This window comes from Aspergillus welwitschiae, assembly GCF_003344945.1.
Source record: "Aspergillus welwitschiae strain CBS 139.54b unplaced genomic scaffold BDQ94scaffold_24, whole genome shotgun sequence".
Taxonomy (NCBI): domain Eukaryota; kingdom Fungi; phylum Ascomycota; class Eurotiomycetes; order Eurotiales; family Aspergillaceae; genus Aspergillus; species Aspergillus welwitschiae.
In genome coordinates this window covers 244,709-266,703 of record NW_020798718.1, presented here as the reverse complement: position 1 = coordinate 266,703, position 21,995 = coordinate 244,709, and the positions used below count along the sequence as shown (strand labels likewise).

Sequence of the window (21,995 nt, the reverse complement as noted above, 5' to 3'; positions counted from 1 at the left end):
AACCCAAGTTGTGCGAAACAGGCAGAATTAGCCTAAAGGAGACAGACACTACAAAAGACACCACGAAGGAAAAATGCTCTCTTAAATATACAAGTTCCGAAAGTTGTATTGGGGAATCAAATATTATTTCCAAATCTCTCTATAGAGCAATAGATCCTCTAAAACCTCCCAGGGTTCCGAAATCCGACCTGTATCACGCAAAATAAAATCAATATTTTCCCAAGCGCCTACGCTAATCTAGTTGCGGTCAAAGTAGCCCTCGCTCTCGAGCATGAGGATGATCTCGTGGACAATGCTGCGGACGCTCTGCTTGGAGACATCCACAGTGAGATCGGCGTTAGCAGGAGCCTCATAAGGATCATCAACACCAGTGAAGCCCTTGATCTCGCCACGGCGGGCCTTGGCGTAGATGCCGCGCTTGTCGGTCTTCTCGCAGTGCTCCAGAGGAGTAGCAACGTGAACAAGGAAGAAGTTGCCGCCGGAGCCAGCGACGGCCTCACGGGCAGCCTTGCGGGACTCCTCGTAGGGAGCAATGGGGGCAGCGATGACGGCAGCACCGGCACGGGTGAGCTCACCGGCCACGAAGGCAATGCGCTGGATGTTGGTGTGGCGGTCCTCACGGCTGAAGCCCAGCTCGGAGGAGAGCTCGTGGCGGACGGTGTCACCAAGCAACAGAGTGACGGAGCGTCCACCCTGCTGGTTCAGGGTGACCTGCAGGGCACGAGCAATGGCGTCCTTGCCGGAGTTCATGTAACCAGTAAGGAAGATGGTGAAACCCTGGGAAGCACGAGGGGGGTTGGATTCACGCAGGATCTTGACGACCTCGGGGTAGGAGAACCACTCAGGAATGTGAGCACCGGTGCGGAGGCGCTTGCGGAGCTCGGTACCGGAGATGTCGAGGGTCTTGACACCAGCGGGGACCTCGTCCTTCGGGCGGTACTCGTCGGTGTCGGGCAGGTAGGTGACCTGCTGGAACTCGACGACCTCAATGCCGAGCTCGTCCTTGTACTTCTCAACGGCGTGCTGAGCATCGTAAGGACCGTAGAACTCCTCACCCTTGGAGTTCTTACCGGGACCGGCGTGGTCACGGCCGACGATGAAGTGAGTGGCACCGTGGTTCTTACGGATGATAGCGTGCCAGATGGCCTCACGAGGACCACCCATACGCATAGCCAGACCCAGGAGACCCAAGACAGCCATTCCGTTGGGGTAGCGGGGCAGGAGGGCCTGGTAGGCACGGACACGGGTGAAGTGGTCAATGTCACCGGGCTTGGTGAGACCAACGACGGGGTGGATCAGGACATTGGCCTGACGGGCGCGCGCAGCACGGACGGTCAGCTCACGGTGAGCTCTGTGCATGGGGTTTCTGGAACGCCGTTAGTCGTAAGGTCGCGCGCATCATAACAGCTGTACTATAGCTAGTCTCGGCCACACGTACCTAGTCTGGAAAGCGACAACTCGGGACCAGCCGAGCTTGTCGAAGTGGACACGCAATTCCGCGGGAGTGTCTAATTAGGAGGCCCGCGCGGTCAGTACATGAATCGGGATGCGATCGCAAGGATTGCGCACGGGCAATGACATACAGCGAAGAGCGACATAGTCGTAGTGGTTGAGCTTGTTAACAGCCTCGATCTTTCCACCAATGTAGAACTCCTGGACAGTGTTGTTCAGGTACTTGATGGCAGGGTGTTCCGGGTCTCCGCCAAAGACCAGCTTGGCTTCCTTTTGCCTAAATTAGGAGTGAAAAGCGCACTGTTAGCCCATCCGCGTCATCGAGACCCACTATCTGCAAAATCCCCGACGGCTAGTGAACTCCGCCCGTGCCAAATTAAGGTCGGCGATGCCAATCTCTCGTTTCAAGAACGTCCCGTTCAAGTCAGAGATATAGCGATCGCCGAGATCCTGCGATTCCCATTCGTGCGGAAAAATTCACAAGGGAAAGAGTAAAGAAGGGCTCCACTCACTTGTCGGCGCGGTAGATGTCGTCGATGGTCAGGATGGCCAGGTTGCGGTCATCACGGAAATCGCGCAGGGTGAGACGAGAGCCGGCCTGGAGCTTGAGCTCGCTGATGGTCTTCTGGGAGGCGTCGAGGGTGATGGGCATGGAGAAAACGTTGCCATCGGCAAGACGGCAGTTCTCGCAAACACTGAACGAAAATCGGTGTCAGCTAATTGTTTCTCAATAAGTTCGCCCGTTAAACAGTTCCTCTCTCTGCATATCGAGTATCTAGTCGAGGACCGCTGGCGTAAAATTGGTGGGGATTTCGGGATCGTAGCATACCCGTCGAAGTCCTTCTGGTTCATGAAGCCTGCGCCCGGAGTTAGCCAAGACTGACGATTTCACCCCGCGGCGGTTGCAAGCGGACGGGTAGTCGCGGGCAACCAGGATAGAGGAAGTGGAATATTGACAACATACCCTCCAGAGGACTGAAACCACCGTTCATGATGAGCTCCAGATCGCAGAGCTGGCGCTCAGTGAGAGTGAGGGCAGGGAGAATCTCCGCCTCAGCAGCCAGCTGGTCGTGGCGGGGAGCATCGCGGGCGAGAAGGTCCTTGAGGACACCACCGTGGGGAGAGTTGGCCATTGTGAAGGATGACGAGGGACGGATTTCCACTCAAGCAAGATGTGATGAGAAAAGAAGGAAGGAAAGGAAAGGAAAGGGTCTGGAGGGTCCCAGAGGATTATAAAGAAAAAAGAGAGAGTGGAGGGGGAAGGAGGAAGAATGGACTTTATGAAGAGTGGAAAAGGAAAAAAAGTTCAGGAAGGGGTCAAGAGGGGAACAGCGGAGCAACCAAGGCAATGATCCAATTCGAGCAATTCAGGAGATTGAGGGACTCCAGCGATGACCAATATGCTTTCTCCAACGACCATCAAGTTCTCCGTTCCAGCCAAATCAACTATTCGGGATCTGTCCTGCGGTCTCGTCGAAGGTGGTGGAGCTGTCGGACTCTTGGTACGAAGAGCGTCTACGTATGCCTCTTGTGTCGTACGTCTCTCTTCTTCCCCCCCTCGATGAGGCTGCACACTTGTCGCATTCGCAATTGCTCATCCCCAGCGCGATGGCGCCATCGCTCGTCTCCAGCATGCTATCCTCATAAGCCCTCTATTTTTAGGGCCTTCTAGAAGGGCGGGCGCTTATGCTGCGTCCTCTATTCTATACTTGAATTGAACTACGTTGGTACGTCCGATGGCGGATGGGCTCTCCTCGGAGATACGGGGCGGCCCTCGTAACCACGGGGGATAATCGCTGCCCCCCCAATCGTCGTCATCAACCTCATGTTGAAAGCCACATAATTTCCCCCGCTGGGTCTACGGAGCCCAGAACAAGTCATGATTTTCAGGGGGGCAACAGGATAGTTGCCGTTTAAAGTAAACCGCCAGCGTATGCGAGATGTCAATCGCATGCGTGGACATTTCTCAGATAGATTTTCCTCCGATTGTGATTGTAGATGTCAGGCCAGCCGGTAAAGCGGGTTTGAAACATACCAGTCAAACAACGTTTCCCTGGTCGTTCGCCGCGTTTCAAAAAAAACCGCCGCCTCAAAAATCACGTGCTGGGATCACGACATCTCCAGCTCGGCTTGCGTGATTGACTACGCCAGCCGAGGCCTAGCCCCTTCTTGGCACCGGTTCCGCCCTGTCGCTCAGGTGACCCGCTTGCCCTAAACAGCGACCTGCTGCTGGCACCATGAACACAGCAGAATAATATAGAAGATCAATATCTGATATTGATTTCTCAGCCAGCCGCAATATCCGCGGAGATCTCAGTCAAGTTTTCTCAGTACTGTCAATTGACCTAGTAGAAGACCTGTGCTGCTCATGTCGAATAAGAAATGGCCTGGGGAACGGATGACAAACACCTTGTACTAGTGTTTAGTCCGTCGACATCATCCAGACGGTGATACTGAATAGCCACCCCACGCAGATATGGCATACCATGAACTCATCTGATTTGCATCGCTCCGCTGTGGAACTGTTCACGGCGTGATTGTGTTTAGTTCAGGGTCTCAGGGTCCGGGAGCGCGGGATGTGGCTTCTCTTAAAGAGCGGGAGGGGTTCTGCAGACGTATGCATACTTTTCTTGTGGTGTAGCCAAGAATGACGATAATTGGAAGTAGATGATGCAACCAGCTAGTATAGCCCTACACCGCAACGTCGGGCCACATAATCTGTCATGCATGAACCACAAGGCTGATAGCCTTAACTTACTTCAGATCAGGGTCTGTTTAGCATAATGAAGGTAAGATTTCATCCCGAATGGAGAAAGTAGACTTTGAAAATACTGAACGCCTGCGATCCCATTACTAACCTCTTTTTTAAATAACCAGCCGTCCCAACTGTCCAACAATCCAAGCCAAAAGTAAGCGAGAAAATGCACGTTCCCTGGAGAAAGACTGACACGCAAGCCGCTCCCCCCAAGGAATTCTCCAATCTATTCAAATCTAGAACCTAAACATCAACCCCATACTTTTACATAAAAGAAAATGGGGCAGAACAATCAACCCAGAATCTCTCGCACGAGAGACGCACAATCCCATCGTCTGCCGCTGATAAGGTTGAACTGATTAGATTGATAAGATAAGATGATTCCACTGTCACGTATCCAAGGTTGTAATGAAACACGACTAAAATATAAACAACTTCATGTGACTAGTAGGCCAGGACATGACTCCAGAATGCTGATACTGTTATGTACAAGTGAATACATCCACATCTCGGAAATACTATTGATGCCGAAGTCTTTCTCCGAGGAAGGTGGGGGGGTATGAATGTGCGAATGGATGGCTTAACACTCATCATCTGGCCATTTTCGTGGGTATATCGTTAAATACCTTCGCCGTTAAATTCAAGAATTGATGTCTAGAGCCAGTAAATGAGGGCTACCGAAAGATATAGGTAAGTAGGCAAAGTTCTTACATCTACTACACTCGCAGAAGTCTTCTGACACGCACCCGAAGCCTAGCGGGGCATTTAATCTACTAACTCTAAAAATCATACTATATTCATTTATGTTAGGTAAACTTTTGGGAAAGCTCAGTTGTTGTTGGTCTATAAGGATAAAAAGCAATCCTCAACGGCAGACCGGGGTAACTTAGCCTACTATATCCGGAGGCGCTGAGCATAGTATGGTCTTGGCAGATCCCGTGGCGTCTGCTAAGTATTTGTTGAGGATTGTAGAATTCAGGTAGTATTAACTGAAAATCACTGAGCAGTTCCGAGCCATCCGTACCAGCAAACTTTAATCCTTCAACGGATTTACTGTAGCGAATTCACTCCTCATTCGGTTGGGTCGGGTGCGATATCGGATAGGGTTGAAGTTGGAACACCCCACCCCACAGTCCTACTCTCCGCGAGTCTCCAGAGAGGGGTCTATTGAGGCTTACTGTGTAAAATGAGAATCATTTGTATCATGCAAGTCATTAATGTATTTGGCTTGTAAGCCGTCTTTTGCAAATCCCTGCCAGTCTCCGCCAACCCTGTATGTACAGTAACTCCATTCGGATTAGGATTGACGGGCGGCTTTTGATCCCATTCGAATCATTTGCTCAAGAATTTCCCAAATGTCATAACACATAATCCTCCGATTCCCGTACCATGGGGTCTCCTTTTTAAAACAAGTAAAACAACAAGGCTATGTAACTCCACTCCAGATTAAACTCCCAGGTCATAGAACGCCGTTATAGATGCAAGGTGAGAAAGAAGACAAGCGGCCTTTACTGAGCGGACGTCGTCAGGGACGTCTGAAGAGCCTGCGATAGGGCCTCTTCTTGACGCTTACGCTCCATTTCCATGAGGAACTGAGCATACTTGGAGCGAGGGTTGTGGATACCGCACTCGGTCTTCTCCTGGCCCTTCCAGCGACCAGACCGCTCATCTTCGTTCTCCTTAACCGGCTGGGTGGAGTGGTAGTCACCAATGCTCTTGTAACCACGGTCGAGCAACTCGTTGTAGGGAACATCGTTGTCTTGGACGTATTGCTTGACCTGTTCGAAGGTCCAGTTGGCAAGAGGGTTGATCTTGATCAGGCCAGCCTCGTCAACCTCAATGACATCGAGGTCACCACGCTTGCCACCCTGGCTGCGACGACGTCCAGTAAGGACAGCGTGAACGTTGAGTTCGCGGTAGGCACGCTGGGCAGGCTCAACCTTGGCCACCCAGTCGTAGAACTGGTCGTCCTTCTCCCAGAGACGGGCACCGTACTTCTGGGCAAATTCTTCCTCTGTCTCCAGGCCCTGGGGCTTGAAGACATGGATGTTGACCAAAGGATACTTCTGGCGGACACGATCGACCAGATCCAGGGTCTCTTTGAAGTGGTGGAGGGTGTCGAGGAAGATGAGATCAACCATCTGGGGCCGGGGCACGTCCAGCTTGGAGAGCATGTCCAGGGTCACGAGACCGGTGAGACCGAAAGCGGTGGTCTGGTAGAGGTGAGGCAGAGAGGTCACACACCATCTCAGGACATCTGCGTATATGTTAGTCAACTTGGCCTGGAGACGTGTGAGAGAGGCAACCCATGCTGACCTTGAGGCTCAAGAAACTGCAATTGTCTGTTGAGGAAGTTCAAGTGAGGCTTCGTGAAGACGATTTCTGGGGAGTAGTCATCACTAGAGCCACCACTGACATAGCCAGAGTCTGTGGCAGTGTCCCGTAGGTCGGCAGCCTCATAGGCGGAGGGGTAGTTCTCAGACGTCTTCGCAGGCATGGTGAATGAGGAGTCGAATGACAGGGTATATGGTAGACAAGTCAATCCCAAGGACGAGCAGATGAAATGCAAGCGGGTCTATATGTAATGGCTCGACTAGACTTGGAGGGATGACGGAAAGGACAAGAACTGAAGTGGGAGGCAAGAGATGATGTAGACAGAACACAATGGAGATGACTTGACCAGTCCGATATAAAAGAAAGACAGGACAGGGGCAATCACGACATCATCGGGTCGGGGGCACCCGTTCTTCCTGCCCTCAGTCCCTCATACATGCCGGCTCATTCTGCCGTTCTCGATCACGACATTGTCTGTGACCGCCTGCACAATCGGGCGACTGGGCTGAAAAATTTAATTTCCTCATGTCCTGGGGAAATCACGCAATACTTGCGCCTTTGGTGACTCTGCGCACCCGGATATGCTTAGCTCAGCCGCTGAAACAGCTGCCAGTGTGCCATTGCTGATAAATCCAGCATGGTCCACAGTGAAGTTGGAACGGTGAAGAACATGGGCGAAGGGCATCAAAGTTCATCCGGTCGGTAATTCCGTGTAGCCGCTGCTCATCTTATCTTGGATGATGACATGTTAACCCTGTTCCGGTCTGTTTTCTGGTTCCAAAGAGGTGCAGGTCTAGCTGATGATTAGCCTCGGACTGGAGGAGATGGATTGCTTAGAAAACAAACCCGGCTTGATTTGAGTCAGACATTTGTAGATAACGTAGTTAATCAGAATTAGTGTTGCTGTTGTTGTCTTGGCGACTAGTCAGAACAGACCCTTATTTGTCATACTAAATCGATGGTGGCAGTTGGAAGCATGCTTGCTCTGCTCCATGAACCCCTCTTCCCCCAAAGATTGATATCATCATCATCTCCATCTTTCCATCTTGGCTGGGGAAGAAGTTGGCATGGTTCTGCCGGGCGGTGAATCCAACTATTCGGCCTCATGTGACCGAGGGGCACGGGATCCCCCACCACGTGCGGCCGATCGGAGCTGCAGGGGAAATTCGCCGGGAGTTCAAAGCCAGACTCTCTCGTTTTGAACTTGTCTAGACGCTACTCGTATCTCCCTTCCTCTTCCCGCCTGCTCCAGCTTGTCGAGGGTTTGTTCCCACCGGGTGGATTCGCCGTTGATTGCTGAGGATCATCCGCTGCTTGCATACTCGCCCTGTGCTATCGATCTCCGTCTACCTCCGAATCGCACTTGCACCCCTCACTCTCCTCTCTTGCGCCAAAACTCTCTAGTCCGGCACAATGGCAGCGCCCAACCCCACCAACAACGGCCGTCCAACGCGGCCGGTATTGCGACAAACCCTGTCCAGCGCATCCTTCATCCAGGATCATCAGCAGTACAAACCCTCTGCCCCCATTCAGACCATCGGCAACGTGATTGGCAACTCCCCTGAGTCAGCGTTTGCTGCGCTGTCCGTCAAAGCTAATCCCATTAGCCCCGATCCCGAGAAGGTGACCGACAGTGGCATTATCCACAGCATCTTCAACCAGCAGACCAATGAACTGCCTACTGGAACACAGCAGCTGGTCGCTACGATCTACTACAAGTCTGCTGATCCTATCCATCCCCATCTGCACCCCGATTCCTCCCCTCATGTCGGATCTGGCCAAACTCTGCCATCACCCATGGTACCCGTAGGTTCCGCCCCGACGGTCGATATTGAGAAGATCCCACGGGAGCCTCCCGCCCCAGAGCCGGAGCCGCTCGACCATCTGTACGGTCCGTTTGTATCACAGCTCTGCCTGACCAACTTCCTTCAAATCATCGAAACCCTTCCGACCCCGTATCAGCGCACCAACACTTCGCATCGCTGCTTGGATCGTCACGATCAGCCTCGCGTCGTCGAAGTCACCTTCTCGCCTCCCCCCAACCCGGAATACCTCACCTTTGAGGACCTGCGGAAGCATGAGAGCATATGGCGATTCGAGCGTGAATGGAATGTGGAGGTTGTCCTTCAGCGGGAGAGCATCTTCCGTCGGCACAAGCGGTTGGTAGTGTTCGATATGGACAGTACATTGATTCAGAATGAGGTGATCGATGAGATTGCCAAGTTCATCGGCGTGGAGAAGGAGGTTTCGGTTCGTACCTTCTTTACATAACGATCGCAAGGGGCTGTATATGCTGATATTGATGGCAGGAAATCACGGCTCGTGCTATGAACGGCGAGCTGGACTTCTCCGCATCTCTCCGGGAGCGGGTTAGCCTGCTGAAGGGCGTTCCTGCGGATGTCTTCGAGAAGCTGAAGTCCATCATCACAATCTCTCCAGGTGCGCGCGAGCTGTGTAAGGCATTGAAGACCCTCGGCTGCAAAATGGCAGTCTTGAGTGGTGGCTTTCAGCCTCTTGCGGAGTGGCTTGCCGAACAGCTTGGACTTGACTACGCGCATGCCAACCATGTATGTGATGCGACACCTGACCCGTCGAAACTGTTTTGTATGTTTTGATTGTGTACTAATTGACTGTTCCAGCTCGAGATCGATCCTACAACGCAAACTCTGACCGGCAAATTGGTCCCCACATACCCCATCATCGATGCAAGCCAGAAGCGCTCGATTCTTCACTCGATTGCCGCGGAGCATGGCATCCCTATCTCCCAAACTGTCGCTGTTGGTGACGGAGCCAATGATCTGCTTATGCTGCACGCAGCAGGATTGGGAGTTGCGTGGCGGGCCAAGAGCAAGGTGCAGCTCGAGGCACCGACCCGTCTTAATGGCGAGAGCCTCGTAGATGTCCTCTACCTCCTTGGCCTGACTAAGGATGACATTTCCGAGCTGATTGCGTAGTTGAAACGTGTTACAGAGCATCTATTACAGTGACCAAGTGATCAGCAGAAAGACACGAACACGTGCGTCTTACACACTAGTCAGCTGGGCGACAAGCATGCGAGCATGTCGCCAGGTGCGTACTCTACTACTACATTTCCAACCCGTTTTTGGAGTCCTCCCACGCGCACCATTGGATAGGTTCCTTTCTTTCCGTTCCATTCCCATATCATTTCCCTATCCATTTCTCTCCACATACTATCTCTTTCTATCTCTCTTTGGCTCCCATGTTTTGGATTTGGCATGTGTAGACAGACCAAGCCCAAACCAAAACCACCACAGCCCTTCTCCCTCACCCCATTCATTTCCCCGACCATGAGAATTCCAGAAGCCAAGCGGAAGATAGTTACATGCATTAAGAACGATGAGCACGAGAGCGTTACATGCGGGCGTCGGAGTAGGCAGGGAACAAACACGGGCAGGTACACAATACATACGATTGCTATGGCGATGGGCTACATACGTACGGACAAATTTTTGATTGATTCGAACGACTGCGAAATCATGATGATGGCTGATGCTGATGTTGTTAATATTCCCGTCTACCTGTTTTTATGTGAAATGGATGCATACATGTTGAATTAGTATTTTTCTATTCGCGACTCTGTAGTGAATGATTGAGACAGCCAGCCCGTCCCGCTCATCCCAGGCCAATTGCTAATGAACCCTAGCAATGCTAATAGAAGTAGTAGTTGATGACGTCCGTAAGTAGACAAAGTTTTGAAAAACCAAAAGCTCGAAACAACCACAGTATAAGCCCCATTTAATGCAACCCTGCGCCAATAGACCGAAAGACAAACACAGAAATCGTACAAAGCTCGAAGAGAAAAGGTTATGCTAAAGCTCAACGAGCAGCCTCATCAACAGCAGCAGCAACCTTCTTCTCGGCAACAGCATCACTAACCCCGGCGCGCCTCTTCTTCAAGACATTCTCAATGAACGCCTCACCAGCCTTATAAGAACTGCGCACCAACGGTCCAGAAGCACAGTAGAGGAAACCCAACTCCTCAGCACGACGCTGCCAATGCTCGAACCATCTCGGATGAACGTACTCATGCACAGCCATATGCCTCTTCGTCGGACGCATATACTGCCCGAAAGTAACGACATCGACATCAACAGCACGCAACTGCGCCAGCGCATGCTCCAACTGTTCCTCAGTCTCCCCAAGTCCCAACATCAACGAAGACTTCGTAATAACCTCCGGGTTGGCCTTCTTCGCCGCCTCCAACACAGCAATACTCTGCTTGAAGGTAGCCCTGCGATCGCGGACACGGGGGGTAAGCGCCTCAACAGTCTCAATATTATGCGCATACACATCCAAACCCGAGTTCGCCACCAGCGCCACCATATCCAAATCACCACGGTAATCACCCGTCAAACATTCAACAAGGGTGCTAGGCGCCTTGGACTTAATCTTGCGCACCGTCTCAGCGAAATGACGCGCACCGCCATCCGCAAGATCATCACGATCCACACTCGTAAGCACCACATATCCCAGCCCCCAGCGGGAGATGGCCTCGGCCGTGTTCTCCGGCTCATGGGGATCCAGCGCAGCGGGCCTCCGGCTCGTTTTAACACTGCAGAAACTGCAACCGCGGGTGCAGGTATCGCCCATGAGCATGATGGTAGCGGTGGCAGCGGCTTTGTCGCCGCCGCCCCAGCAGTCGGAAATGTTGGGGCAGCGGGCTTCCTCGCAGACAGTGTGGAGGTTCAGGCCGCGCAGGTCTTTCTTGAGGCGCTGGTAGTTCTTGGAGTCGGGGATGGGGGTTTTCAACCAGGGTGGAAGACGGGTCATTTGCTTTTTGCGGCCGGCGGGGCCGACGAGAGCGGTTTCAAGAGCGTAGGCTTCGGAAGGGTCGATGAGGGGTGCATTGTCGTTGTTGCCGGAAACGAAATCCCCGAAGGATGGGCCGGCGTTGAGCTTGTCTGTGAATGCGGTGCGGCGGCGTGGTTTGGGGGTGCTGGTGGCGGAGGTGGAGGAATCGGTCGTGGCGTAGGTGCGGGTTGTGAGGATGCTGGGGGTGGATTGAGGGAGGGAGGCCCTCGTGGAGGTGTAGAGAAGCCGTAGGCGGTTTGTTGATGCGGCTGCCATGATGTGTGTTTGAGGTGAGGAGGAGAGGCAGGCTGCGGTGCTTTGGAGAAGTTGAAATGGAAGTTGGATTCCGCGGGAAAGTCGCTGATAGCCATCGGAGTTTCGGTTGCGATGCCGCCCGATCATGACTCAGCTGGTGCTGGTGCCTGAGGTGTTGATGGTGTGCTGGGCTGATTAATTCTACGACAGTAAATGGAATGGACTACTAGGTTGACTATGGTTCAAAAAAAAAAGGGAATAAAATTTAAAGGAAATACCATTGTATATGTAAATCTGTGTGGGAAAACAACTAGCTATTATACATTAGCCCTAGTGGCTAACTGCACGCAGTACATGTAACTTCAATCGCCAGTAGGAAATACAATAGGGAACAGGCCCCAGGCATGTGGTTTGACAGATAAGGAAATGTAAGTGAAGGACAGGTCATAGAATACACTGAAACGAAAGGCAGGGTTCTATGCAATCTGGTCTAGCCAATATAGTAAGGAAAAATATGGTCACAGAGACGGGACTGGGATATAAGAACAGAAGGAAATAGAGGGTGAGAGAATAAACAAGGAGAGATAGGAAAGGTGTCTATAGTGATTGACAGTCTCATTCAGAGACTAATGTTGGCAAGTAAAGAATGACTGCTCAGTTCTTGGCTTCGAGAACTTGAGCTAAAACAAATACGGCTGACTTGAGCGTCTCGTCTGCTTTGCCGCATATAGCAAAGAGCAGATTATCCACTATTCGGTCCAGCTCTTTGCGAAGCTCCATGCTTCGGGATCCGAGGACACGTTCTTTGACACGAGACGAAGTAGCTGGACTGAACTGCATCCCTGGCGATGTAGCTACCTTCTCGGGTACTGTATCTAGCCGGGACACGGGGGAGGGATGCGAGAAGTTGTTGATCCTTCGGTTGTTGGAAGCCAAGGATACAACATAGTTCCGCGCGATCAAAGCGGCACATAGGCCACCTAATAGATTCTCCGCGACGTTCGGGAAGATATCGCGGAAGGGTTTCAGGAGTGCCCGTTCATTGTTGTGACGGATGAACATGATGACGGGAGAAGTTAGACGAAGCATGTTTCGTGGAAAGTCCTTCACTGAATGCTCCAATTGATCGATAGTCCATTCATGATCCCACCACTTTTCTAATTCCTCCTTCTCTGACATGGTTGAGGAGCGTCCTGGCGATGCTAGGACCTGGGGTGATGTGCTAAACTTTGGTGGTCGCTCTAACTTGGGCGGAGACTTCGGCTCAGGCGGGACTGGAGTCGGTTTGCTGCATACGATTGTTTCGCCGACGCTCTCTGAACTCATAGAGCCTGCATCAGTGTAGTCGTCGTCGTCATCCTTATCGTTCTGCAAATCATCGGGCGAGGGACAGTCCGGATGAGTGATATACCCACTGTCAGACATCTCCATTGGGGTATCCGGACTGAAAGCCGATACCTCTTGTTGACCAAGATCCGGGGTGGATGGTACCGGTTGTGGCGGAGTTGGAAGCGAATAGCTCATTGCTGGAGATGACTGACGCGAGATATCGACTAATTTGGGCTTTGTTTTCCTGGCAACGGTGCAGATCTAGAAGGTTGTCAGTACATCGTATGAGAATATTAATAAATAACACTTACTTCGTGCTTGTCAGATGGAGATGTCCTCAGCCGTGGCGGGCTCTTCTGTACAATCTGGCATTTCCTTCGACTTTGTTCTCGAGTCCTCTCGCCCTGGGAGCCAGGTGTTTCTGCAGGCGCGCCCTGAAGCCACTCACCACAGTAGGAGAGACTACTGGGAACCCAGCTTCCCTCACTAGATACCGTTCCTGACCTGCTTCTCTGGGACCCCATCGACGATCCTGAAAAGTTCCGCTTCACGAATGTCTCGGAATCTGCAGAGGGGACGGGCGATGGCATGCACTCTGGATTGGGGGACGTTGCGATCAAAGACGCCTCAGCTGGCCGGCATTGCTTGACCAATATGGAGTGCGCCATATGTACATTGGTTGTCTCATCGCGCGGCGAGGTTGTTGGGCGAACATCCTGCTTTCGAGCACCACAGTCATCACAAGATTCTTTTCCAGACACACAGGCGCAACCTTTCGGTGTAGCTGGACCATAGTCTGATTCGGACTCGTATTTGGAAGAGAAGTAGGCAGATGATGGGGACGATTGTGAGCCCAGAGAATCGGAGAGAGGAGGACTGGGAAGAAGGCCGAAAGAATCTATGCTGGTGACGTTGATGTTTTGGTCCGAGCGCCAGGCTCGCAGCGTTTGACCTCCGGACAATTGTCGCGATGATCTGGCTTCCTTTGCAGCTGATGCGATGCTTTCCAGGGATGGAGAAGAGGGTAGACGCAGCTGAAAGGGTTGTTTCATCCTGCGCACTGAGCGAAATGGCGACATGACCACCGGAGGACGCTCTACTGGTCGACGTGGCTGCGGAGCTGTAGTATATTCGGCTTGGTCCATCCGAGGAGAGGTCGAGGGAACGAAAGAAAGAGAGCTCTGCGCCTGTTGCTGTCTCCTCCAGGGCTGAACATTGGGCGCATAGCGCGGAGCAGCAAGTCCGTTGCCTTGGATCATGTCTTCTTCAGCTAATGAGTTATATGACGATACTCTCCTGGGTGCGAACGCTGGGACCTGGTTCGCAGACATGGTATGTTGATGACAGTTCCTATTTGGGTTTAGGAACACCCTGGCTGACTGGCAGTCAGTGGAAGACATGGCTGGTACGAGAAATGGTAAGTAACAATCAGGCGATAATCGATTTTCCTATGGTTACTCGATAATAATGTGCAAAGGAAGAGGAAAAGAGAAGCATCAATTCTGATCGGGAAAGCGGCCGGCAGGGCCTTATACTACATAACAATATGGGTTTCCAGGTATCCCTTGACTGCCTTGCGGTGACGGGGGAACTAGTCACTGGGCATGTGTACTCTCCCCCTTCGAGAGGGTCATCTAACACTCTGGAACATAGACGAAGAGTGAAGGGCGACCACGCCCACCGTCCTTGCATACCAGAGAGAGGCGAGCGGAGGTAATGTACACAGCCATTGGCTAGCAGTCTCAATGCGCGCCACCTGCAGGGACAGCACAACGTGGGTGGTCCGTCTCCCAGGGTGCTTGGATCTCGTTAATTAGCAAAAGGAATGAGACATGCAGTTGGAGGGATGCGGGAGGAGCCTTGAGAGGGCATTCAAAGGACGTCACCGGTCTGATTTCAGGACTCTCTGGTTAGTAGAGGCGTTGCGCCGGACAATCAAAGAAGAAGCCCCTAGAGGGACACCCCTTGCATGGGTTGCTGTGGGCGCCGGCGATAGGCTCATGTTGATTGAGGGATAGGCGAAATTTAATTTAAGCAGCATGTGCAGGAATTCCAGCTTGACTGCGGCCGCGGAGATTTGTGTTGTATCATGATGGGCTTGAATACCACGGGAAGGCAAGCAAATTTCAATCTCCAGATGCGGTCTTGATGGTGGCTCAGTCAAATCTGCTTCTGCTGGGAGTGTTATGGCCGATAATGGATGGCTTGCTAGTGGCAACCAAGGGATAGTGTTAGCTTCAATAGGTAAATCAGTCACAAAGGAGAGTAGGGGAACTAGGGAGCTGAAGACAGGGACAGCGAGGGTATCACTCCGTCAACCTGAACCGGAGGGAGAAGGAGACGAAGCTTAATTAATGAAGGTTTATAGATCGTCTTGTGCGGGATTATCTAAGCATGCATACAGACCTGCATAATCCTTCCTTATCGGGCATTGACAGACAAACCATGCAAACATCCCGGTTATCGATTGGAGCCTCGATTTCCTCATTTTATTTTATTAGCATTTTAGTCGATTTCCCTTCTCCAAAAAAAAATTAACGGCTTGTCGCATTCTCCCTGCCTCCTGCAAATTTGAACTTTCTGGGGTGGCAGTTCGTCATGCTCTCTGAATGTTTCATCGCATCGACGCTGGCGTCCAGCAAAGCGCCAGCGTCTGCGACCCTCCGCGATGTGGGAGTTTGCGTCCATGAATTCCAGCCCACGCTGAACCTGCGCTCCACCTTCAAGAAGAGCTCGACCGCGGCCAATTGCTTGGCTGTAAGCCCGTCGCATGTGTTCGCTGCGCAGTCTGAGAAAGCCATTGTACATGTGTATAGCAGGGAGAAAGGCAACCAGGAAGCCACCGTTCCTTTCCCGGAGCGCATTCGCAGCATTGCTGTCGCCGGGGGCAAGAACGGCGATGTTCTGGTTTTGGGAACTGAAGGGGGACGTTTGATTCTATGGGAGGTAAATCGATCATTCACAGCCCCAATGGCGTCGCCAGCCATTCGTCATGGTTTCAAACTAACAGCATGTGCTTCCTAGACATGCACCGGGCGACAAGTGGCTACGACAGCGTCGCATCTGCGGCCAGTGACCTCGCTCGTGGTCGATCCCAATTCCAACTTCATTCTGTCGGGCTCATCCGATGCCAGCATTCATGTTTGGTCGTTAGTGGATCTCTTATCCTTTACGAAACCTCCATCCGGCCGTGATCGTCAGCCTCCGAACTCCCCCATCCGTACCTTCTCCAACCACCGCGCCGCCATCACCACCATCGCTGTGGGTCACAGCGCGGGTCGATACAACATTGCTCTGTCTGCTGCAGATGATAGCACAGCCATTGCCTGGGATTATCACACCGGCCGTCTCCTGCGCACCTTCCTCTTGCCTTCCAATGCGAAGTCGCTGGCCCTTGACCCGGCCGACCGGGCTTTCTATGTCGGCTACGAAGATGGCAGTATTCAGTCGATCGACTTCTACAAGAACCAGTCCATCCAAAACCCTCTCCACGACCCCTCCCTTCAATCAACTCCCTCGCAGCCTCCCGCAGAGGATCGCTGGGCACCGCCATCGGCCGATTGCGGCGCAGCGCATGCGCTCACTCTCTGCTACGATGGAATGACGTTGCTCTCTGGCCACCAGAATGGCAAGGTTCTGTCATGGACAGTTGGAAGGAAGAAGTACGCCTCGACCGTGGCAGACTACACACACCCTGTCACAAACCTGTTTATGCTTCCTCCCAACGGTCTTCCTCATCCTTCCCTCGACCTCAAGCGGGTAGCACACACCATCAAGCCCCGCTACGACTCTTCCCTGTCCGAAACCTCCCAAGCAGCTGGCGCCGTTCCAGCCGATTACACCTTCAGCACGCACCTCCTCCCCTCGATCTCATCCAAGTCCGACTGTGCTAAGCCGGACCAATTCACCGAAGCCTTCTCCCACGCGTACTTCCCCGAATCCATGCTCGAAGAAGGTCTCGCCGAATTAGCTGCCTTCAGCCAGCCCACTAGCAACGGAGCTCCAGTCTCCTCGATAGCACAGGGCATAAGCGACGAAGACCTAGCAGCCAAGGATTCCCAAATATCCCAACTGGAAGAGGAACTTGCCACGTTGAAGAAGAAGTCATCCGTAAATGAGACCGCCCGCCAATCCACAACAGACGAAGTGACCAAACTTCGCTCGGACCTCGCCAACCTACACGACTATATCAATGAGCTTCATGAGAAACAAGAACAGGCGCAGCGGGAGAAGATTCTCCGACAGGCGCGGAAAGAAGAGCGAGAGACCCGCCGTCGGGAAGCTTGGTTTGCAGCCGAAAAGAAGGGCAAGAAGGGAGATGCGGTTCTCCGTAAGATGGACGCCGAGGATACCGTTATGACGAGTGATACGGATGATCAGAGCAGTGATGAGTAGACTATATTCATCTCCTCACTCTGCTTCCATAATCATCCACTATTGAACCCACATTACATTGCTACAGTACATCATTCGACAGGCGCAACGGTCTCAAAAAAAGTCTCAATGATATGACAAAAGTGGTATGTGTATCATAGCAAACAGCACATCACATGATGCATGTCTTTTACACTATGCTTGGATAGACACGGAGTCTTGTATTGTATATAGATCAATGGGTAATAAATAAAAGTTTCACCAACATTCTACCGCAAACCCAATATAGTAGTATTCTTCACCTTTCCTGAAGACAACGGAGTACTCGATACAAAGATGACTTCATACCCTATACTACAATCCGCCTCCCAAAGACCCGCAGCCACAAAACACCCAGACCCTCTGATGAAACACAATATGCGCCCCAGTCCTCCGATGAAACGAAAGTGGCTGTCAAATGTTCGAAACGGAGGAATGTGGACTCGCAGGCCTCTGGTATGCATGGTGTGGAGACACACACCACCGTCCGTAATGCATCATGCGGGCTGGGAACATTTCAAATTCATTGACGTCGCACAACGTATGTAGTACATTCCGCACATGATATCTAATAATTAATTGTTAAAGACCTACTAGATAGTGTTTTTTTGTGGGAAAAGCAGAGAAAGTATGTAATACGGGAATAAGGATATGATTTGCTTTGCTTCATTCCTTAGGAGTCGGGGGAGCTTAGGCTGGTTCGTAATCGCTAGGAATTTGGGAATTTAGTTTTCGTTTGGAGGGTGATAAGATTACTGTGGACAAGGTTCGTTGGCTTGGCAGATATGGGCTTTGAGTTTGGTATTTTGCCAATGTCATGGTCGTGGTCGTGTTCTGTGCTTTAGGGCTGTGAATGGGGAATCCAGCACGCCCGTTCCAGACAGTGGCGGCGGCGGTGGTCGTGGAGGTTGCAAACTAGAAACGGTGGGTAGAGAAGTAAAAGGCAGACAGATGAAAGACAAGGATTTCGTCTCTCACCTGGATTGAGCACCTGTCACTGGAGGTGAAAAACTTAACCGTCGTGATCACATCGGTATGCCTTTCTCAACCGATGGGTGCCATCAAGCAGGCCTTGGAGACTCGTTAGCCCCATCCAAACGGCTTCTTCAGTGCGGATGGTTCTGCTTCCCTGTCCGGGTAGGAAATTTACCCAGTAGTCGAAGAGCTTGCCAGCATCGGATGGGCGGATGGCCATGTCACGGAGTTGAGGATCGTTCCGGACGGCTGCCTCAATCCCAGCGACACCACCGAAGACGACAAGGATATGCTGGAAGTCTGGCGATATCTGATCCCGACAAAAGGAGTGGCCTTGCTTGTAGCGATCATGTGCTTGTTGTGGCTTCTCCTCTAGCACTGCGGAGACAGGCACACCACGCTCGGACGTGCCGAAGGACAGATCGTAGCCACCGTCATAGGGACTTTCCGTGAAAACGGAAGAGAGAGATCGACATCGTCGCACATAGTAGCCCCAGTAATAACCTGCTTCGGCACGAGGGGTGGATGGGTGTACGGGTTCTGCATAGGGGAACTCATGCTGGAGAAATCGAACAGTGACTCGGGCATGTTCTGGGAGGTGGATGTTTGGGAGAACTATCTTCTGTGAGAGACCCGTGTCAACAATTGTGGCAGGGCCATTATTAGTAGAGCTATTACGACGGTGGAAAGGATGATCTTTGCTCATCTGAGTGATCTTGCTGGCCGGGTTACTTTTCCGCGCTGAACTAGGAACGACAATGCCTTCACGGAAGTCGCACCACTCGTTGGCACGCAAGTGATGAGGCATGTCCAAGCTGGGCAGCAATCCAGCGGTGCGAAGATTGGGATGGATGCGGAAGAGATGCTTGCGCAAATATGGTGGAGTCTCAAGATACGACAGGACGTGAGTCAGGAAGTGCGAGGGGTCTGAATTCGCGGTATATGCTTTTGGAGAGGATGTATCGCCATCAACTTGGTCTCTAGTTTTGGCAATGGGTGAGTCATAGGAGACTCTATGGTCATAATAATCACAATGGGCGCCATATTCATTATCGTCAAACACCACAACTTCATCGACGCAGAATACGGCAAGGGCGCGTGCGATTACACCGGCTAGGAAGGTCTTTTGCTCGACGGAATGAGCGCTGCGCAGCATCTGTTAGCGGCCATATACACCAGCAGCCCTTGGGAATCATTTGTCAAAGGGGGTTTACTTGGCTATGATGCTGCCCGGAATGGCAACGCTGAGTGTATGCGATCGGCCACCCTTGGGGGTGAAGACGGCTGAGGGCTTCTCGGTGAACAGGGGATCGGTTGTGCCATTGTGGTGCGAAGGAGGACTATCTTCGTGGGTAGTCTTGCGTCTCTATGTACCACATTTTTCTCACTTCAGATGCCGACTGCTATTACAAGGAGGTACAAGCTGTCATCGACATACCTTATAGTTGGGACGGCGCATTTCAGGGCGGCGGGAAGAAGGCGATGCAGATGGGCGAGAAGGGGAAGTGGAGGACGAAGAAGAAACTTTCAGGGACGAACGCTTCTTCATTTGACAAGACACAAGATCCTTTCGTGGAGCAGGGGATGGCCCAAACAAGCAAACAGTGGATTAGTTCGAAGGCTTTTGGTTGACCGATCACACTTCCTGACGATGACGTTGAGCTCCACCGTCTCCACCAACGTTTTAAGTCAACTTCCTGACGAGGCATTCAGTACTTTAGCAAGTATAGGCGCTCCTTAATGAAAGACATTCCCAGAAACCTGACCAGAATTTCGGATACATTTTCCGTCTAATAACCACTACTACTGACACTACTTGCAACTCCCGTCTTCTCCTCCTGCATGATCTTCACTCCGGAACTGCTCCCAATACGCGCCGCTCCTGCTTGCAACATCTTGCGACAATCCTCTGCCGAACGTACGCCACCACTGGCCTTGACCTTGGTGCCCTTGCCAACCAGATTTGCCGTCGCTCGCATAAGAGTTACGTTCTCCAGGCTCGCCCCGGGTCCGTTGAATCCAGTACTAGTCTTGATATAATCTGCTCCAGCTACACACGCCAGCACCGAACCCGCTATGATCTGCTCGCGGGTCAACTGGGAGGTTTCCAAGATAACCTTCAATCCAACTGGTGCCGGGGCTGCTTTGCGCACTTCTAGCACGTCCGTGTAGACATCCATGTACTTCCCCGCTTGTAGGAGAGGGTAATTAAGGACCATGTCGAGCTCAGACGCTCCTAGACTCACTGCCTCTTTCGCCTCAGCTGTCTTCTCGTCTGTCTTATAAGTTCCCTCGTGAAACCCAACAACACAGGCTACGCCGACAGCCGGGTGTTCTTGCAGGTTCTGGACTGCTCGAGACACATGGTTCAGTCGGACGCAGACCGTCGCGAATCGGTGCTGGATGGCTTCTTGACACAGATCATCGATCTGTTGCTCTGTCGCTGTCAACGCTAGCTGAGTATGGTCTATGGTGCGATTGATTTCAGACGAAACGTCATATGAAGGGAAGTTCGTTGGGAGGGACTGTTGGATGCTGGAGATCAGCGTCGCCCATTCGGCGTCAGTTTGTGGTGTAGCCATGGTGTGATGGAGGATATGACGCTTATGCCCTTGTGGATAGCTTTGGTACTGTATGGACAATCACAGGAGCCGATATGCAACGGACTCCTTGTGCTGATGGAGATAGATCTAGAGAAAATGTTGGGTCTGGAAGGCACTGAAGCTCAGATGATTTCCCGGCCCCCGCCCCTCTTTTGCGGGGCATTGCCTTTCCCCAATCTGCATGAAAGATGAACCACCGATGAGAATCAAAGGCGTCGCTGATCACCGCTTGATTGGGGAAATACCTCTCTCTGAAACCATCACAACTTACGATTACGCATATTATCGCAGTTGACCCTTCCATAAGCCAGATCTACTCCCTACACATCTCATCTATCATAAGAAAACCATTCACAAGTCCATTCCGTTGTTCAGTCCCTAATACAATCAATAAAGCGCCCTATCAAACTCCCATCCATTCAGTCCACCATATATTGTTTTCCAAGTCCCTCTTCAGTATCACATTCCCAGCATTAACCACAGCTCTTACATTCCGGGCCACGGATATCATCTACCCGACCGATTCTCCTACCAGGTCCTCCCGGCCCACCACCACCTCCTGGACCCCATGATCCGCCTCCACCTCCGCCTCCACTGCCCCAGCGAGCACGGGTATCGGGGGTCTTTCCTGACCGAGTAACGTTGAATCGGGAGTTCTGTGCCGCGGTGTAGGGATCCAGCTAGACCAAACATATACCCGTTAGTATATGATTCAGATGGATAAAGCCCCTGCTAGAAGTATGAATGCAGATGTAGAACATACCGAGAATAGGCTGACAAAGTACAGTCCAAGGAAGAGGTAGATGTTCTCGACGAAGCGGATGATTCGGACCGTGATGGGGGGACTGGAAGGAGGGTGCGACTGTTAGTTATGTTGTTTGCAGGGGGTGAAGGGGTATCATGGACTGGAAATTACCTTGCGAGAACGCGTCCCCCGGATACGTAGGTCTTGGGTTCGGATGACATGATAATGTATGGCTAGTTGAGTGAGAAGCGAGATGGATGTTGGTACAGGAAGAAGATGAGAGGCGATGCGATGCGCCAGATAACGAGCTTGCTGGATGTAG

General features: G+C 52.0%; 9 protein-coding genes across 9 annotated transcripts; 2 read left to right on the top strand and 7 right to left on the bottom strand.

Annotated features, from left to right (window-relative positions):
* Positions 1–91: 91 nt before the first annotated feature.
* sC (sulfate adenylyltransferase) lies at positions 92–2,729 on the bottom strand. Its single transcript, XM_026766996.1, has 6 exons — positions 2,417–2,729; positions 2,282–2,309; positions 1,965–2,147; positions 1,584–1,729; positions 1,439–1,508; positions 92–1,366 (listed from the first exon to the last, which is right to left on the bottom strand). Exons 1-6 carry the CDS (start codon positions 2,583–2,585, stop codon positions 238–240), a joined length of 1,725 nt encoding a protein of 574 aa, XP_026624396.1. The 5' UTR covers positions 2,586–2,729; the 3' UTR covers positions 92–237.
* Positions 2,730–5,715: 2,986 nt separating this feature from the next.
* Positions 5,716–6,704, bottom strand: met16 (phosphoadenylyl-sulfate reductase (thioredoxin); the record flags this gene model as incomplete). The annotated part of the gene is made up of 2 exons (XM_026771906.1): positions 5,716–6,464; positions 6,524–6,704. The coding sequence occupies 2 exons, from the start codon at positions 6,702–6,704 to the stop codon at positions 5,716–5,718; spliced, it is 930 nt and encodes a 309-aa protein (XP_026624395.1).
* Positions 6,705–7,786: 1,082 nt separating this feature from the next.
* BDQ94DRAFT_60658 (phosphoserine phosphatase SerB) lies at positions 7,787–9,636 on the top strand. The gene is made up of 3 exons (XM_026776151.1): positions 7,787–8,791; positions 8,851–9,108; positions 9,181–9,636. The coding sequence occupies exons 1-3, from the start codon at positions 7,955–7,957 to the stop codon at positions 9,493–9,495; spliced, it is 1,410 nt and encodes a 469-aa protein (XP_026624394.1). The 5' UTR covers positions 7,787–7,954; the 3' UTR covers positions 9,496–9,636.
* Positions 9,637–10,107: 471 nt separating this feature from the next.
* On the bottom strand, positions 10,108–11,677 carry BDQ94DRAFT_147295 (lipoate synthase). The gene has a single exon (XM_026766995.1). It carries the CDS (start codon positions 11,627–11,629, stop codon positions 10,379–10,381), a length of 1,251 nt encoding a protein of 416 aa, XP_026624393.1. The 5' UTR covers positions 11,630–11,677; the 3' UTR covers positions 10,108–10,378.
* Positions 11,678–12,125: 448 nt separating this feature from the next.
* Positions 12,126–14,337, bottom strand: BDQ94DRAFT_180434 (uncharacterized protein; the record flags this gene model as incomplete). The annotated part of the gene is made up of 2 exons (XM_026773619.1): positions 12,126–13,198; positions 13,249–14,337. 2 exons carry the CDS (start codon positions 14,335–14,337, stop codon positions 12,263–12,265), a joined length of 2,025 nt encoding a protein of 674 aa, XP_026624392.1. The 3' UTR covers positions 12,126–12,262.
* Positions 14,338–15,473: 1,136 nt separating this feature from the next.
* On the top strand, positions 15,474–17,456 carry BDQ94DRAFT_180431 (putative ribosomal assembly complex component Ipi3). Its single transcript, XM_026773618.1, has 2 exons — positions 15,474–15,883; positions 15,962–17,456. The coding sequence occupies exons 1-2, from the start codon at positions 15,536–15,538 to the stop codon at positions 17,330–17,332; spliced, it is 1,719 nt and encodes a 572-aa protein (XP_026624391.1). The 5' UTR covers positions 15,474–15,535; the 3' UTR covers positions 17,333–17,456.
* Positions 17,457–18,362: 906 nt separating this feature from the next.
* Positions 18,363–19,874, bottom strand: BDQ94DRAFT_172137 (RNA methyltransferase; the record flags this gene model as incomplete). The annotated part of the gene is made up of 3 exons (XM_026771905.1): positions 18,363–19,470; positions 19,540–19,691; positions 19,764–19,874. The coding sequence occupies 3 exons, from the start codon at positions 19,872–19,874 to the stop codon at positions 18,363–18,365; spliced, it is 1,371 nt and encodes a 456-aa protein (XP_026624390.1).
* Positions 19,875–19,905: 31 nt separating this feature from the next.
* Positions 19,906–21,026, bottom strand: BDQ94DRAFT_147293 (2-deoxyribose-5-phosphate aldolase). Its single transcript, XM_026766994.1, has one exon. It carries the CDS (start codon positions 20,905–20,907, stop codon positions 20,116–20,118), a length of 792 nt encoding a protein of 263 aa, XP_026624389.1. The 5' UTR covers positions 20,908–21,026; the 3' UTR covers positions 19,906–20,115.
* Positions 21,027–21,133: 107 nt separating this feature from the next.
* Positions 21,134–21,973, bottom strand: BDQ94DRAFT_147291 (uncharacterized protein). The gene is made up of 3 exons (XM_026766993.1): positions 21,845–21,973; positions 21,692–21,773; positions 21,134–21,608 (listed from the first exon to the last, which is right to left on the bottom strand). Exons 1-3 carry the CDS (start codon positions 21,892–21,894, stop codon positions 21,402–21,404), a joined length of 339 nt encoding a protein of 112 aa, XP_026624388.1. The 5' UTR covers positions 21,895–21,973; the 3' UTR covers positions 21,134–21,401.
* Positions 21,974–21,995: the final 22 nt, after the last annotated feature.

Excerpts from the sequence above, each read along its gene's own strand:
- sC (XM_026766996.1), bottom strand. The coding sequence starts at position 2,585 with ATGGCCAACTCTCCCCACGGTGGTGTCCTCAAGGACCTTCTCGCCCGC. Across the intron at positions 1,730-1,964 it reads GACATCTACCGCGCCGACAA|GCAAAAGGAAGCCAAGCTGG; the intron begins GTGAGTGGAGCC and ends CTCCTAATTTAG. Across the intron at positions 1,367-1,438 it reads GTTGTCGCTTTCCAGACTAG|AAACCCCATGCACAGAGCTC; the intron begins GTACGTGTGGCC and ends ACGGCGTTCCAG.
- BDQ94DRAFT_60658 (XM_026776151.1), top strand. The coding sequence starts at position 7,955 with ATGGCAGCGCCCAACCCCACCAACAACGGCCGTCCAACGCGGCCGGTA. Across the intron at positions 8,792-8,850 it reads GCGTGGAGAAGGAGGTTTCG|GAAATCACGGCTCGTGCTAT; the intron begins GTTCGTACCTTC and ends TATTGATGGCAG. Across the intron at positions 9,109-9,180 it reads ACTACGCGCATGCCAACCAT|CTCGAGATCGATCCTACAAC; the intron begins GTATGTGATGCG and ends TGACTGTTCCAG.
- BDQ94DRAFT_147295 (XM_026766995.1), bottom strand. The coding sequence starts at position 11,629 with ATGGCAGCCGCATCAACAAACCGCCTACGGCTTCTCTACACCTCCACG.
- BDQ94DRAFT_180431 (XM_026773618.1), top strand. The coding sequence starts at position 15,536 with ATGCTCTCTGAATGTTTCATCGCATCGACGCTGGCGTCCAGCAAAGCG. Across the intron at positions 15,884-15,961 it reads GACGTTTGATTCTATGGGAG|ACATGCACCGGGCGACAAGT; the intron begins GTAAATCGATCA and ends TGTGCTTCCTAG.
- BDQ94DRAFT_147293 (XM_026766994.1), bottom strand. The coding sequence starts at position 20,907 with ATGGCTACACCACAAACTGACGCCGAATGGGCGACGCTGATCTCCAGC.
- BDQ94DRAFT_147291 (XM_026766993.1), bottom strand. The coding sequence starts at position 21,894 with ATGTCATCCGAACCCAAGACCTACGTATCCGGGGGACGCGTTCTCGCA. Across the intron at positions 21,774-21,844 it reads GGGGGACGCGTTCTCGCAAG|TCCCCCCATCACGGTCCGAA; the intron begins GTAATTTCCAGT and ends CCCTCCTTCCAG. Across the intron at positions 21,609-21,691 it reads ACTTTGTCAGCCTATTCTCG|CTGGATCCCTACACCGCGGC; the intron begins GTATGTTCTACA and ends TGTTTGGTCTAG.